Source organism: Eulemur rufifrons, chromosome 21, assembly GCF_041146395.1.
Source record: "Eulemur rufifrons isolate Redbay chromosome 21, OSU_ERuf_1, whole genome shotgun sequence".
Taxonomy (NCBI): Eukaryota; Metazoa; Chordata; class Mammalia; order Primates; family Lemuridae; genus Eulemur; species Eulemur rufifrons.
This window is the reverse complement of record NC_091003.1, coordinates 6,301,224-6,317,627: the sequence shown is the minus strand read 5'-3', so window position 1 is coordinate 6,317,627 and position 16,404 is coordinate 6,301,224. Positions and strand designations below refer to the sequence as shown.

At 49.5% G+C, this 16,404-nt stretch overlaps 1 protein-coding gene across 2 annotated transcripts; it reads left to right on the top strand.

The window, feature by feature from the left end:
• Positions 1-1,114: 1,114 nt before the first annotated feature.
• Positions 1,115-15,999, top strand: P2RX4 (purinergic receptor P2X 4). Of its 2 annotated transcripts, XM_069497580.1 has the most exons (13): positions 1,115-1,319; positions 5,679-5,729; positions 5,860-6,007; positions 8,328-8,399; positions 8,501-8,573; positions 8,995-9,091; positions 10,772-10,852; positions 10,957-11,098; positions 11,194-11,330; positions 14,187-14,280; positions 14,391-14,456; positions 14,762-14,857; positions 15,349-15,999. In XM_069497580.1, the coding sequence occupies exons 1-13, from the start codon at positions 1,186-1,188 to the stop codon at positions 15,364-15,366; spliced, it is 1,209 nt and encodes a 402-aa protein (XP_069353681.1). In that variant the 5' UTR covers positions 1,115-1,185; the 3' UTR covers positions 15,367-15,999. The 2 variants fall into 2 exon arrangements, with proteins under 2 accessions (XP_069353681.1, XP_069353682.1); XM_069497581.1 differs by lacking the exon at positions 5,679-5,729 and having other exon boundaries at positions 1,116-1,319.
• Positions 16,000-16,404: the final 405 nt, after the last annotated feature.

The following is a 16,404-nucleotide window of genomic DNA, read 5'->3' as shown; positions in this document are numbered from 1 at the left end:
GTGTGTTGGCCTAGAAAACCTGCTACTCAGAGCTTTTATTTGGAAATGTAAAAAAAAGGATGAAAGATGACCTATGGTTCTAGTCAAATTAGCAGGGTGCTGTGAATTGCTGTATCCACTTCTTCTCTTCTTACCTGTAAGCAGATAACAGCATGATGTGTGAGACTGATGCATCCTTTTCTTTGTTTTGGCCATAGGTAGCAGGAATGGCTGTTAGATAGCTTGTCTGCAACCTTGCCTCAAGATATGATTTTGGGCTGGGTTTGACGTCCAGAGTTTGTCCCCCCTGCTGTCATTCAGGAGCTTCTCAGGAACTACTCCAGGCTATAGAAACAGATGCTAAAAAGCAGTTTTAGTCAATAGGTCTAGCAACTGTAAAAAAAAAAAAAAAAAAAAAAAAAAAAAGGCCTTTCCTTTCGTCTGCTGGGCTCCTTTGAGATGTTGTGAAAACAGAGCTCAGCAGGGTACCTGTTAGCTAGGTGGAGAGGGAGGGAGAAAGCAAGATCCACCGTCCTTTCAAAACTAAATACAAAATTCACCTATGAAAACATATCTGAAGGGAATGAACAAATATACATGTAGAAAATTGTGTTCCAAGAGGTGGAACTGTGGGTGTTCCTTTCCTGGGCTGCAACTAAGGAAGCATTTGAATTAGAGGAGGAATGTGGCCAGGCTTCAATTCCAAGAGGAACATTTTACAGGGCATGTGGCTATACCCCAAGGTTCCTAAGATACCCGGTATTTGAGGCTTTTCCCCCAGAAATTGAGAAAGCAGCACTGCCCCAGCTCCCCCCACTGGAGCCTGCACTCCTAAGGGGTAGCTGTTCTCCACAGACCTCAAGTCCTCTGAGAAGGCAGGTCCCTAGTCCTCTGCAGGCCCCCTAAGGGGGTCACCCGTTACTCCCAACCCGAACTCAGCCCCCTCTCGAGAAGGTCACTCTCTCCTCGCTGGCCCCATCTTCCTCAGAGGGCCCCTTGTTCTTCCCAGCCCTCCTGAGGGGATCATTGAGGGGGTCATTCATCCTCAAGGAGGAGGTCACTCCTCCCCGCGTCCCAGGCCCCAGGGCCCGCGCCGCCCCCTTCCGGGCCCTCCCCCGCGCCGACCGGCCGCCTGGGCGGGGCTCCGCGCTGGGACAAGGAGGCGGCTCGGGCAGCGGGACCCACAGCGCGGAGGCCGGCGGCGCCATGGCGGGCTGCTGCGAAGTGCTGCGGCCCTTCCTGTTCGAGTACGACACGCCGCGCATCGTGCTCATCCGCAGCCGTAAAGTGGGGCTCATGAACCGCGCGGTGCAGCTGCTCATCCTGGCCTACGTCATCGGGTGAGCGCGGCCGGCGCTGGGGTCCCGCGGAGGGGCCGCGGCGCGGGGCGGCAGGTGACCCGGGCAGTCCTCGGGTCCCGCGGTGCACCTGCTCGTCCGGGCTTGGTCACCTGCAGAGCCCCACGGGCGCCCTCCAGGTGGAGTCCGAGGGTGGCGACCCGAGGCCGGAGACACAGCTTTCCTGGGCTTCCAGCACTGGCGGACCCGCTCCTCCGTGCCGGGGCCCCGGGGGCAGGAGGCTGCTTCGATGCTGTTTTAAAGGCAAAGTCTGGCTGGACCTTCAGCCCTGCTTTTCCTGTCTAACCTTGCGAGTGGGTCCATGATGCCCCTTGACTGTCGGGGCTTTTCCCTCAATGTCTCAATCTTCGCCCTTCACTTCGCATTTTGTTGATCTGCTGACAAAACGAAGGCTTGGGATTTGCACTTGGTTCCTTCTGGGTCTGTGGCTTCTGGTCCTTTGAGCACTATGTGGTAACCCGAGATGGTAGAGAGGTCACACTTCCAAAAGTATTTAGAGCTCACTTCCTTTGTTTTGTGGGATTGTCGGAGATTTTTATGGTGCCTGCCTTAGCCGAGTCATTCCCCATGCTGTGGCCTTATGCTGTACATGCCCTGCCACCCTCGGGCCTTAGTGCATCATTGTATTCGAAAGCACCAGTTACAGTTGAGTACAACCTGAAAGAGGAGGTGGGAATTACCTTGCCAACTAGAACCACTTTAAACACCACCTGGGGTGTTATGGTGTTTACAGCTGTTGGGCTGACAGATGTTTCATCAAGCTTGTTTCCTTCTCTTAAAAGGCCTAGGGCAGTGGTCCGGAAACTGGCACATTGGAACCATTTGGGAATCTTTAAAAAAATTCTGATTGCTCGCTCCCATCTCCAGACCTTCTGATTCAATTGCTATTGAGTATAACCAACTCTCCAAATGATTCTGATGTTCAGCAAGGTTTGGGAACCAGTGACCTAGTATCCCAAACTTACAGGATCATGGAAGACTCATGTGAAGGATCGTTTAAAAGTAACAGACCCCTCCTACCTTGGGGCAGGGTTTGGAATTTATTAACACTGCCCAGGGGAATTCACATGATAGGGCAGGTTTGGTTTCCCAACATTTATCAGCATCAGCAGTAGGTACTGATAGTATTCAAGAAGATGGCTTTCCAGGTGTGGACTCAACATCAGAACCACCTGGCCCACACCCAGATTTGGAGTCATTAAGTCTGAGGCTTGACATGGTACCAATCCTACCAGTTGGTCACCCTACAGTGACTGTGATACACTCTTTAAATTTTGAGCCCTGCTACTAGCTGGTTCATATCCCTGGTTAGACCTGAAGCATTTAGGGTCAAGAGCTCTCATGCAGGCTGGGCGCGGTGGCTCACGCCTGTAATCCCAGCACTCTGGGAGGCCAAGGCGGGCGGATTGTTTGAGCTCAGGAGTTTGAGACCAGCCTGAGCAAGAGCGAGACCCCGTCTCTACTAAAAATAAAAAGAAATTATATGGACAGAAAATTAGCTGGGCATGGTGGCACATGCCTGTAGACCCAGCTACTTGGGAGACTGAGGCAGGAGGATTGCTTGAGCCCAGGAGTTTGAGGTTGCTGTGAGCTAGGCTGATGCCATGGCACTCTAGCCCGGGCAACAGAGTGAGACTCTGCCTCAAAAAAAAAAAAAAAAGAAAGAAAGAAAGAAAAAAAAAAACCTCTCATGCAGCTTTTTGCTCTTGGCTTTTGCTTCTTATGGGAGAATCAGTTCACATCTACCTTAGGGTACCTGTAAAATTCTGGGCTGCAGACAGTGTATAACTGGGTGTACCATATGGCAGCCACTGGTCACATGTGGCTATTGAATACTTTAACTGTTTCTACTCCAAATTGAGGTGTGCTTTAACTGTGAAATACACACCAGATTTCAAAGACAGTACAAAAAGATTAAACTATGACATCAGTACATTTTTTTATTGATAACATGTTAAAATATTTTGGACATATTGGGTTACATAGAATATATCATTAAAATTAATTTTTCCTATTTCTTTTTACTTTCTAACATGGCTACTAAAATTTTTAAATTACATGTGTGGCTTGCAGCATATTTCTGTTGGGAAGCACAGCTCTGTAGGGCTCCTTATGGCGTATTCTCTACCTCAATCATGAGATTTTTAAAGCAGAATATGCTTTTGCCTTCATTTATCTTGCTATAATCAAAACTGACCAAAGCCTTTGTTTAAAAAAAGCCTCATCTCTTTTTTTTTTTTTTTTTTGAGACAGAGTCTCACTCTGTTGCCCAGGCTAGAGTGCCATGGGGTCAGCCTAGCTCACAGCAACCTCAAACTACTGGGCTCAAGCAATCCAACTGCCTCAGCCTCCCAAGTACCTGGGACTACAGGCATGTGCCACTATGCCTGGCTAATAACTTTTCTATATATATTTTTAGCTGTTCATATAATTTCTTTCTATTTTTAGTAGAGACAAGCTCTTGCTCTTGCTCAGGCTGGTCTCGAGCTCCTGAGCTCAAACAATCCGCCCATCTCGGCCTCGTAGAGTGTTAGGATTACAGGCGTGAGCCACTGGGCCTGGCCAGCCTCATCTCTGAACTTCCTGATTCAATTCGTCTTGGTGAAATTGTGGTCTCTTCTCCCTTTGTGATCTACAGTAATCCTTCCTCAAAAAAAGACTGAACATGAAATTCCCAGTTATCTAATTCTGTTATCAGTCAGTCACATATTGAGGAAAGTTAATTACATGATAATGATTGGGGTGAAATCATATAACTCTAAATTAAGAAACTGACTGTACTTGGGGAGTACCTGGGCTTTCCTGCCCTAAGCTTCTGTGTGTCAGAGTAACAGTAGTGTCAGAAAAATAATAGTGGCTTTCCTGCATTAAGCTTCTGTGTGTCAGACTGGAATTAAATGGAATATTATACTGCAGCTGAATTCCTAGAAGCCCTGAAGAAGAGGACTTGTTAGGAGCAAAGTCCATCTCTAGGATGGGCAATGAATTTGGGGACTGCTCAGGTCAAACAAACCCACAAATAAGTAACCAAAACTAGTGAATTTCTGAAGTCTTAACATCTAGGACTTATAAGAAATGGATCCTAGCATTTCTTGATTCTAGAAATAACAACAATAATAGTCTCTGATAGATTTTTTTTTTTTTTTTTTTTGAGACAGAGTCTCACTCTGTTGCCCAGGCTAGAGTGAGTGCCGTGGCGTCAGCCTAGCTCACAGCAACCTCAAACTCCTGAGCTCAAGCGATCCTCCTGTCTCAGCCTCCCGAGTAGCTGGGACTACAGGCATGCACCACCATGCCCGGCTAATTTTTTCTATATATATTTTTAGCTGTCCATATAATTTCTTTCTATTTTTAGTAGAGATGGGGTCTCGCTCTTGCTCAGGCTGGTCTCGAACTCCTGAGCTCAAACGATCCGCCCACCTCGGCCTCCCAGAGTGCTAGGATTACAGGCGTGAGCCACCGCGCCCGGCCTCTGATAGATTTTTTAACAACAGCTCAAGGTGGAGGAGTTCTGGCCAATTTCCAAGGTGTAAATACTCTCTCCTGGCCAATTTCAGCCTACCAGTGATGACTCATAAACATTGTTCTAAGCTTTTGACATACATTAACTCATTTAACCTCACAAGAATCCTGTGAATTTCTATTATCATTCCCATCTTATAGATGGGAAAAACTGAGGCACAAAGAAGTTAAGCAACTTGGCCAGACCTGTCTAGTGAGGGGTGGAGCTGAGCCTGCTGGCTCCAGTTTGGGTTTTGGTGTCCTAACTACAATATGCCTTTAGATTTTTAATTATTCCAACTGGTAGTAATATCCTCACTTCAGAGGAGAAGAGCATACATGTGACCTAAATCCTTGGGGGAAAAGTAAAAAGCTACTATAAAAAGTTCCTTAAAAGGTAGGATTCTTTTTTCTAGACAGAGCATAGTGGGTAAGAGGAGGCTTCAGAGGCTTCTGGCTTGAGTTCAAATCCTGACTGTGCCATTCACTAACTGTGTGACCTTGGGCAAGTCACTTACCCTCTCAGTGTCTTGTTTCCTCCTCTGTAAAATGCAGATGATAACAATGATACCTGCCTTGTAAAGTGGTCAGGATTAAATTGTTTATACATATAAAGAGCTTAGATCAGTGCCTGGCACCTAAAAACACTCAAATGGTAACTACTATTCTCATAACTTTTATTTTCTCTGATGATTCCCACCAGTCACAGGGGACTGAAAGTGCTCAAGTATCTAATAATAAAGACAGCATTCACGGAGCATTTTCTTTGTGCCAATCGCTGTGCTAAGTGCTTTACCTGCATCATCTCATTTGTTTCCCACAAACCACCTTGTGGTTTAGGCGCTACTATCCCCATTTTGTAAAAGTGGAAATAGAGCCCCCAGAAGTTAAGTAGCTTTTGCAAAGTCACCTAATTAGTAAACATCATACTTTCAGCCTCTGGCTACCAGAAGCTCCCTCGCATCAGTTCAAATTCACTGAATCCTAAATGGCAATCTAAGAGGCCTGTTTTATTTTCTAGGTGGGTGTTTGTGTGGGAAAAGGGCTACCAGGAAATGGACTCTGTGGTCAGCTCAGTTACTACCAAGGTCAAAGGTGTGGCTGTGACCAACACTTCTAAACTTGGATTCCGGATCTGGGATGTGGCTGATTACGTGATACCACCTCAGGTAGGTCTTCGACTATGACTTCTGTCTAATGCTGACACCTCTGGTTTGCGCCTTTCCCATTGCTGACTTTGCACACTTGATTAATGATTGACATGGCCAGGGTTCTAACATCGCTGATGCCCAGACTGGATTGTTTTAGTCTAAGAAAGCAGGGCAGCCAGATCTCTTTTTGGCTTAACAACTAACAAATCACATGGTTCCTTTAGCTAGGTGGCTAGCTAAAATACACGAAGCTTTCCAGATGGACATCTCTGTGTCTCAAGCCCTGAAAGGTGAGAAAGCAAATCTCTTATATCCTGGGAAAAATTGAGGTAGAGATATCATCACCTTTCCACATTTTGGGTTTGCTTTATTGTCTTAAACCCCACAAGGTAAATGTTTTCAGATAGTGTAAAAACTTTAACCACAGTTAGAGACCCAAACTCAAACAAGAAGGAAATAGGCATACCAGCCTAGGATCCCGTCAGGAACAAAGGGAAGAGAGGAAATTGCTTGACAGAGGCAGCATCCTAGTCTCGGGGCTGTTAATCTGCAAATCTCCAAATTAAATAAACATTTGCTCTTTCACCCTGGTAACAGCTACATGCCACAGGGCCAAACCCTGACGTACCTCTCCAGATGGCTTATGTGCTAGGGCGCCTAGGGTTACCAAATATAGATAAGCTGTCAACTCCTGACTTAGCACTCTTGTCAAGGAAAGCAGGGACTTCAGAAACTCTTTCTTACCTGCTGGGCGCGGTGGCTCACGCCTGTAATCCTAGCACTCTGGGAAGCCAAGGCAGGTGGATCGTTTGAGCTCTGGAGTTCGAGACCAGCCTGAGCAAGAGCAAGACCCCGTCTCTATTAAAAATAGAAAGAAATTATCTAGACAACTAAAAATATATAGAGAAAAATTAGCCGGGCATGGTGGCACATGCCTGTAGTCCCAGCTACTTGGGAGGCTGAGGCAGGAGGATTGCTTGAGCCCAGGAGTTTGAGGTTGCTGTGAGCTAGGCTGATGCCACAGCACTCTAGCCTGGGCAATAGAACGAGACTCTGTCTCCAAAAAAAAAAAAAGAAAAGAAAAGAAAAAAAGAAACTCTTTCTTCAAGTGTGTCCATTTTCCCCCCTCCCTTCTCCAGAGAAGGGGCTTTGGGGTGTCCAGAGAGGGGACAGAGCTAATAAGCCACAAAAGTCAACTGGAACAGGGGATTCGTAGCTGGCTGGAGGTGGGCAGTGCTGCGGGCGTGCACCTGTCTCAGCAGAGAGACCGCTGCTCCCTCTGGGGCTGAGGCCTCGGCCGGTGCACTCTAGGAATGTGAGGCTCCACACGTTCACTGGACAAGCAACAGGTACAGGGCCTGTTTTTGCCCTTCGGTGGAAAGGAACACACAGCAACTCCACCTTCCATAGCGGATCCAGGCTGGGGCTGTGTGAGTTCCGCAGGACTTTGTTCATGAGCTCTTACGTCTTTGTGTTTCTCTGTAGCTGGAACACAGTCGCCTGTGAGCATCTACTTGGCTCATCTCCAGACTGAAGTTCCCCTATATTTGAAGTAGATAAGAGATAGGAAACAAAAAATAAACCGTACTGAAATTGTTCAAGTCTTGGGAGAGTCTTGGGAGCAGCCTTCTATAAACAGCAAACAAGGAGTGTGTGTCTATTTGAACACCTGGGAACGTGACAGGTGGCAGCAGAGACTCTGGCCTCATGCACATTCTCATGCTTCATCTTTGTGGCCATTTCCTTGTCTCCCAACATGGTTTGTTCTAGGCCTTTCTTTGGAAGATGCCAGCTATTCTAGAGCTTCCACCACTTTGTCAGGCCTGGGGCTCCCATCGCTGACTCTTTTCTTCCCAGGAGTATGAAGTGCTGAAAGCTTCAGGTGTCTCCTTTTAAAATACCAGCACCCACCCAGGCACAGGGGTGTGCACCTGTAGTACCAGCTATTCAAGAGGCTGAGGCAGGAGGATTGCTTGAGCCCAGGAGTTCAAGACCAGCCTGGGCCACGTTGCAAGATCCCTGTCTCTAAAAGAGTAAATTAATAAATAAATAAAATGCCAGTGCCCAGTGCGGGGAAGCAGGCGTCCCACTAGAATCTTTTAAGATCTTTTTCTTTTATTCCTTATATTAGGAGGTCATTATTAACAGTTCTTCAGTCTCATCCAAGCACATTGTTTTCCACAAACTCTGAATCAATGATTCGGCACCTTCTTACCTATGAGGAGAAAACAGAATCTCCTCAGAGAGAGAAATGTCACCTGCTGACCCTGAGCGAGTCTGACTTTGGGGCTCTGCTTGACTCCGAGGGTGATACGACAGTGCTCTCTCCACCCTGCAGGAGGAAAACTCCCTCTTCATCATGACCAACATGATCATCACCATGAACCAGACCCAGGGTACCTGTCCCGAGGTAGGTGGCTCCCGGGGCCTTACCCGCTCTCTCTGTGCCTGTCTGGCTGTGTGAGGGGCCAGCCACGTGGAGCTTGTTTTCACTTGTTCTTCTGTTTCCAGATTCCAGATAAGACCACTGTTTGTAGATCAGATGCCAATTGCACTGCTGGCTCTGCAGGCACCCACAGCAACGGTATGAGCTTACCGCCACCGGGGGAGGGCGGCCACCGACAGGATCACCTCCCCTGTGGGGCTTCTTTCAGAGAGAAATCTCAGGGATAAAGAAAAACCCCTAATTACTTCACATGCCCCTGGGTCAGCCTGGTGTCGAGATTGGGGCCCCAGGACCCTCTCTATGCTCACCTCTGTTGTGTGAGCCCCCCAAACCATCCCACATCTTGCCTGGTTCTGTGGCTTGACATCACCCTGTCCGTGAGTCGGCACTCAGGTGACTGTCTTCTTCCCCCGATTCCAATTCCTGGATGCTGCCTAAATCTTGGAATCGGACTAGCTTAAGATTGGCTGCATAGGATGCTATGGTGGGGCTCTCACCTTCTACCCCACAAAGGCGGAATAGAGACCCCCCTGGACCTGGGTCCCCCTTGCCCCTGTAGGAGTTTCGACGGGCAGATGCGTGCCTTTCGATGGGTCTGTGAAGACGTGTGAGGTGGCAGCCTGGTGCCCGGTGGAGGACGACACACACGTGCCAAAGTGAGTCCTGCCTCCGGGAAGGAAATACCCGGTCTTGGCCTTGAGCGGAGGCGGCAGAAGAGTTAAGCCTGTGTGTTGTGGCTTTCCGTGTGCTCTTGGTGTCTGTGCAGTCAGGCTGCCCTAGGACAAGGGTTCTCAACCACAATGCAGTCACCGTCAGTGGCGCGGTGGACCACAAGTGTTTGTCACTCACGATATGGGTGCAGATGACTCACTTGTAAGGACTTTGTCAGTTGCAAATAACTGACAGGAAACATTTCTCAGTGCCTTAGGCACATTTGTGCAAATACACCTAACACACACATACACACACACACACACACACACACACACGCAAGGCAGGGGGAGGTTTACTCAGTTAAACCAAAAAGATCCAGCATGGCCAGAACGGGGGCTCAAGGGACAACACCACAGTCTCTGCTCCAGGCTGCCTCTGATCAGCTCATTTGCAGGATGCAAAATTCCAAAATCAAAAACACTTCTGGCATTAAGGATAAGGGATACTCAACTTGTATATGATTCCATTCGTATGCAATGTCCAGAACGGGCAAATCCAGAGACAGAGGTGGATTAGTGGGTGCCAGGGGCTGGGGGGCGGGGGGAATGGGCAGTAAGTGCCCAGTGGGTAGCAGTTTCCTTTGGGGTGATGAAAGTGTTCTGGAATTAGATAGAGGCGATGGTTGCACAATATTGTGAATGTACTAAATGCCTCTGCACTGTTCCCTTTAAAATGGTTAATTTTATGTTATGTGAATTTCATCTCAATTTTTTTAAAAAGATGAGTCGATCTTGAAGTATTGCATATGAGGTACACAGATGTCAAGGTACAGGGGGCAGTTACAGCACAGGAAATGACAAAATGGTAAAAGTTTGAAAAACCCTGTTATAATCCATCTCTCTTGAAGGAATGGGGACTTTACAGCCCTGAGAGAAGTGCCTTGATCAAGGCCTTTACTTGGCAGCAGCAGGGACAGGGTCAGCTGTCCTCACTGTGTGGCCCTGTCATCGGCCTTGCTCCTGTCTCAGTACTGGGAAGGCGACTGATGCTGTTTATGGCTTCAAAGATCCCACCCGGATCAGGGGAGGCATCCCCCGCAGAAGGGTCAGCCCTACAGCGCTGCATTCGCCTGTAGAAATCCCCCAAAGAAATGAGGCCCCCTGGGGAGAGATTCAACTTGTGTCATCAGCCAGGGGCTGGCGTGGCACTTCTGAGAAAAGGCAGGTGCAACAGTAGGTGGGCGCTTTTTGCGTGGTTTTCAGATGAGGTCAGGATCCAGCCTGTAGGTGAAATTTAATTTTGCACTGACTTGTAACTAGATCTGTTGAACATTCATTGCCCAGAGAACACCAGAGCGAGGCAAACCCCGAAACCCAGCAGCTGCCACTGAGTCATTTCCAGTGAGGCCTCCACACTAGACCCTCCCTAGCCACCCCCCAGGTTCCTCTGCCTGGGGGCAAAGGCCCTGCCCTTCCAGGAAAGGAAGAACCTGGAAGGCTTGGCTTAATTTCTTCTCTTGACCTAGTGTTTACGCAGAAAGAAAATGCTAGAGATGCTTCCTCTTCTTCTCAACTACATGCCATTGTAAGATATATATGTATAATTTTTTAAAAATACTACATAGGTATGTGACTATATAGATATTTGTACTTTTATTAACAACACGTTATGATTTTTTTCAGACCTGCTTTTTTAAGGGCTGCAGAAAACTTCACTCTTTTGGTTAAGAACAACATCTGGTATCCCAAATTTAATTTCAGCAAGTAAGTGTCGGCCAGGTGTGCGAGTTCGTCCATGTCTTGGAGAAACTTCTGGCTCTTCTCTGAGGTTTTCCTCGCTCTGATTTTCTGCTTGCTCCCAACTTCAGGAGGAATATCCTTCCCAACATCACCACTACCTACCTCAAGTCGTGCATTTATGATGCGAAAACAGATCCCTTCTGCCCCATATTCCGTCTCGGCGACATAGTGGAGAACGCAGGACACAGCTTCCAGGACATGGCTGTCGAGGTAGGTGCAGGCCCCGGCTGTCCCAGAATGACTGGACTAGTCTCGCGCCAGAGCTGGCGCTGATGAGAGTCTTGCTGTCCCTGCGTCACTCCCAGGGGGGCATCATGGGCATCCAAGTCAACTGGAACTGCAACCTGGACAGAGCCGCCGCCCTCTGCCTGCCCAAGTACTCCTTCCGCCGCCTCGACACCCGGGACGTAGACCACAACGTGTCTCCTGGCTATAATTTTAGGTGGGCATGAGCTTGGGCCCCATCACTCGTGTGTAGTGGGGGGTGCTGGTGGCTGGTCACTCTCCAGTGGGGACATCCAGCACTCAGGCAGCACCCCAACGGCAGGCTGCCTGTACCCCATCCAAGGTGGGAAGGCCGTGCCAGGGAAAGTGCTCCAAGCAGCATCTTGCCCCAGTGGCATCCCAGCCCGAGAGCCTTCCTTGCCCTTCCCTGTCCCAAGAAACGTGTTGAGATCATTTGCAGAGCAGCCGGGAGAGGCTGGCGGCTTGAGCTGTTCAGGGCCAGCCTCCGCCATGACCTCCACTCACTGTTTCAAGGAGCAGATGGTCCTGTGATCCTCTGGTCCAAAGGCCTCTGGGGCCCAGGAATTGGCTTCTCGAAGGCTGAGCCTACCCCAGAATCTCCAGAGGGGAGAGGATACAGGTTTTTGGGCTCAAGAAAGGCCTTTGCTGGTCTCTTGCTGAAAATGCTGGTGTACCAGTTTCCTGGGCTGCTGTACCAGCACCACAAACTGGGTGGCTTGAAGCAGCAGGATTTTATCCTCTCACAGTTCTGGGGGCCAGAAATCTAAAATACAGCTGTCAGCAGGGCCACGCTCACCCTGCAGGGTCTAGGGTAGAATCCTTCCTTGTCTCTTCCAGTTTGTAGTGGCCTGAGGTGTCCCTTGGCTTGTAGATTCGCCACTCCAGTCTCTGCCTCTGTTATGTGAAACCTCGTCCCTCTGTGCATGTCTGTGTGTGTCTCCTCTTCCTATAAGGACGTCAGTCACTGGATTTAGGGCCCACCCTACTCCAGTGTGACCTCATTTTAACTAATTATATCTGCAAAGACCCTATTTCTAAATACGGTCACATTCACAGGTTCCGGGTAGCTGTGAATCTGAGGGGACCCTGTTCAACCCTGTGCAGCTGGTAATCTGAGGAGAGGGTTGGGCCAGGGTCACATTGGCCGTTTCCTTGAGGCAGCAAAATCTGCAGCCACATCCATTTCCACAGGCCCTTTGCTGTATTTCTCACACACGTGGCCACTCTGAAAAACAGGCCCCGCAAGGCCCTGGGAGTCGGTCAGCAGCTCTATTGTGTTGCACTTGTCTCCCCCTAGCGGTGATGCACGGCATCAGATACACACGGAGAGTAAGAAATTTCCGAAATGGCAGGATCTGCTGTCCTTTTGAATCGTGTGGCTCACTGAGAGTAGGGCAGACATTGGCATTTTCCCCTAGCAGTTAGATCTGTGTTGCTGCATCTCGGCCGTCACACAATTCTTATAGAAACCACTGTGGAAACCTCAAGCTTGCATCAGGACCTTAGAACAGAGAGAAGCTGATGGAGCCCTCAGGGCACCCAGCCACCTGACCTTGGCCAGCATCAGGCCCCACCGAGTCTCCCAGACCTGGATGGTGACGTGGAAGTTGTGGGCCAGACAGATCGTGGCCTAGGGTGTAGGCGCAGGGTCCTGCTAGATCCCCATAGAACACGGGCCATGGTACCATGTCTCGGTGATTCTCCCCCCACCATCTGCTGCTATATCTATTTTTTTCTTTCCTTTTCTATTTTTGAGACAGGGTCTCACTCTGTTGGCTGGGCTAGAGTGCAGTGGCGTCATCAGAGCTCACAGCAACCTCAAACTCCTGGCCTCAAGCGATCCTCCTGCCTCAGCTTTCTGTGTAGCTGGGATTATAAGCACACACCACCACGCCCAGCTAATTTTCCTATTTTTTGTGGAGACAGAGTCTTGCTCTTACTCAGGCTGGTCTTGAACTCCTGACCTCAAGTGATCCTCCCGCCTCAGCCTCCCAAAGTTGCTATATATGTTTTTAAATAGCTTTATTGATACAATTCATCCATTTCAAGTGCAGATTTCAGAAGTTTCCAGTGTATTCACAGGTAAGTACAATCTTTATCAACAGCTGATTTCAGAACATTTTTGTTACCTCAAAAAGAAACCTTGTACCCTTTAGCTATCATCCTCTATCGTCCCAGCCACTAACAACCACCCATGTACTTTCTGTCTCTACGGATTTGCCAATTCTGGGCATTTCATATAAAGGGAATCATACACTATGTGGCCTCTTTTACTCAGTATCATGTTTTCAAGGTTCGTCCACGTTGTAGCATTTGTCAGTACTTCATCTCTTTTTATGGCCAAATAATATTCCATTGTATGGAGAGACCACATTTTGTTTATCCATTCATTCATTAATGGTTTAAAAAAAAAAAAAGGCCAGGCGTGGTAGTTCACACCTGTAATCCCAGCACTTTAGGAGGCTGATGTAGGAGGATCACCTGAGGCCAGGAGTTCCCTGGGCAACATAGCAAGACCCTGTCTCTACAAGAAATTTTTTTTTAAATTAGCCAGGTGTGGTGGTGTGCACCTATAGTCCTAACTGCTTGGGAGGCTGAGGCAGGAGGATTACCAGACCCAGGAGTTTGAGGTTATGGTGAGCCGGATGACAGAACAAGACCCTGTCTCTTAAAAAAAAAAAAAAAAGCTCAGGGCTGGTGCTGTGAGTTTCTCAGCTGGCTCAGTCCCTCACCTGCAGCACTGGCTGGCCACATGCTCACTGTTAGGGACCAGGGTCCCCTTGAGAGAGACAGGTGGCTCAGCCGTATCAGAAAGGACGTTCAGAGCAAGAGGGTAGGGCTTCAACCATCTTGTAGGAGAGGACAGCGATGCTGGCGGGGGGCGGGGGGGGATGGTTCACTGTGTCCCTCCACCCCGTGGGCTCGCATCAGCCAGGAGAGAGGCCCTGCAGGTAGAGCAGACTGTTAGCCAGGGCCAGCTCTGCAAGGGACATCCTCTCCCAGGACCCAGGAGCCCATGCCATTTCCCTCTAATCCGCCCTCTTCTCCCCAGGTTTGCCAAGTACTACCGTGACTTCGCTGGCAATGAGCAGCGCACACTCATCAAAGCATACGGCATCCGCTTCGACATCATCGTGTTTGGAAAGGTAGCTCACTGCTGGCTCCCTGCTGCCAGCCCTTGTTCACACCCAGCAGGGACAAGGGGCCTCTCCCTACCCCTGTAGAAACTTACTTTCTTTTTCTCCTGTCTTTGCAGGCTGGGAAATTTGACATCATCCCTACCATGATCAACATCGGCTCTGGCCTGGCGCTGTTGGGGGTGGTGAGTGGTGCAGGCCCTTCCCTTCACCCTGCTGGGCCAGGGCGTCCTCAGCAGCAGTCAGCTCTGTGAGGGGAGACCCTGGTTGGCGTCCTGGACCCTGAACCTGTGTCTAGACTTGACCCTGTAGGCTTTCTCTTGACCCCACCCCTCCTCCACCTTCCCTTCCCAAGACCAGGCCCCTTGGGAAGATGGTGGAGCCTTTCCTTTCCGGTGGAAGATTCCAGGCTGTGTGGGAAGGGGCACACACAGAGTAATGGGGCTAAAAGCATCCTGGCTCATTCTTTGTCGCCCTGTGCTAAATTCAGGCGACAGTGCTGTGTGATGTCATAGTCCTCTACTGCATGAAGAAAAGATACTACTATCGGGAGAAGAAGTATAAATATGTGGAAGATTACGAGCAGGTAGGCCCCTCCTGTTCTCCCGGCAGGCAGGCTGCCCGAGCAGCTTACCTGTCTCTTGTCCCAGGGGTCAAAGAACCCTAGGCCCTCGGCCTCTCTGGGGAGGCCCTGGTACGAAGGCTGGCGCTATTCCGGTGCATCGTCCACTGTGGCAGCCACGCCACTCTCAGCATCCGCTCTCCTCTAGACCACTGTTCTAGTGTTTGCTTTATACTTGTCTTCAGACGGACTCGCTCCTCAAAACCTAGCCTTGTTTCAGTCAATGACACCTCTAGTTACGGTAATGGACATTATGACAAAATTTATGTTCACACACTACTTAAACTGACCTTGTATAACAGGAAGGGTTGGGTCCCATGCCTAGGACCCACCTGAGTGCCCCTGGCTGTGAAGGACTGTCCAGAAGGCCTCAGGGAAGACACCTCACTGCGACCGGGCCTGCCTGGGGGCAGTGTGTGCTGGGCGTGCACTTACCTGCTCACCGTTCTCTGCAGGGTCTTGCTAGTGAGTGACGGACCAGTGATGCCTGCCCCGCACCTGGGCTCCCCACGGCCCCATCGAAGCACAGTGAGGAGGAGGGAGAAACGGCTGCCATACCACCCCAGAGAAGGTTCCGGACTCTGATTCATTCTCCACAAGTACTCAGGGTTGCCCAGCAGCCCCTGGGTTTCGTGTTTAGGGTTTGTTTGCCCACTCAGCACAGTAGGTTACCAGTCTGTTCTTGGCTGGGTCAACTCTGCTGTCCCTGCAGCCCGGGGGCGGTGACACTGCTGTAGCTTCCAGGGCTGGGGCCTGCTCCAGAGCATCCGGGGCTGGCCGTCCTCAGAAGCTCCTGTCTGCAGTTCCCTGTGGGACAGGCCCGGCCCTCCCGGCCACGGCAACTCTGGTCAAGCACTTTATGAGGAAGGGAAGGCCACCTGGTGTGGTCACGAGACTTTCAGCAGCCTGGGCTGCCATCCCTCTCACCACAACCAGGAACTGTGTCCTTGAGGTCATGCGGTCGAGTGAGGTGACTGAGGACCAAACATTAAAACATGATTTTCTTAATCCTTGCCTGTGTTGTCTCATAGCATGTGCTAGAACTTTCCTTCCTACCCTTTTACTACAACCAATAAATCTGATTATCGTCTGGCTCACTGTGCTCAGAAAAGGTCCCTGAAACAGTCTGTTTCTGGCGTTTACTCATTCCCCCCCCCCCCCCACTTATTTTAAAAGCCTAAGAATTTTAATCTTCATTAGGTCGTGTTCCTGTAGAGTTTACATGATTTTTTTTCCTAGCGACATCTTACCTGTGCTTACATTTTCACATGAAATGACAGCACTGCGCTATAGGTCACACGATTTTAGGTAACATGGCAGTGGCTTATCCTTTCTCCTTCCCCAGAGTCTCCAGCCAAAAGCAGCACGGCCTATACCTAGCGCACCACAGGGGTGAAGTGCTCAGGAAGCTATTTCCAGCTGCGACTTCACACTGACTTAATTCTGCAGCAGGTGTTCAGAATCCCCCTAAAGGAAGCAGTTTGCCCCCACCCACCCCTTTGCCATAAATT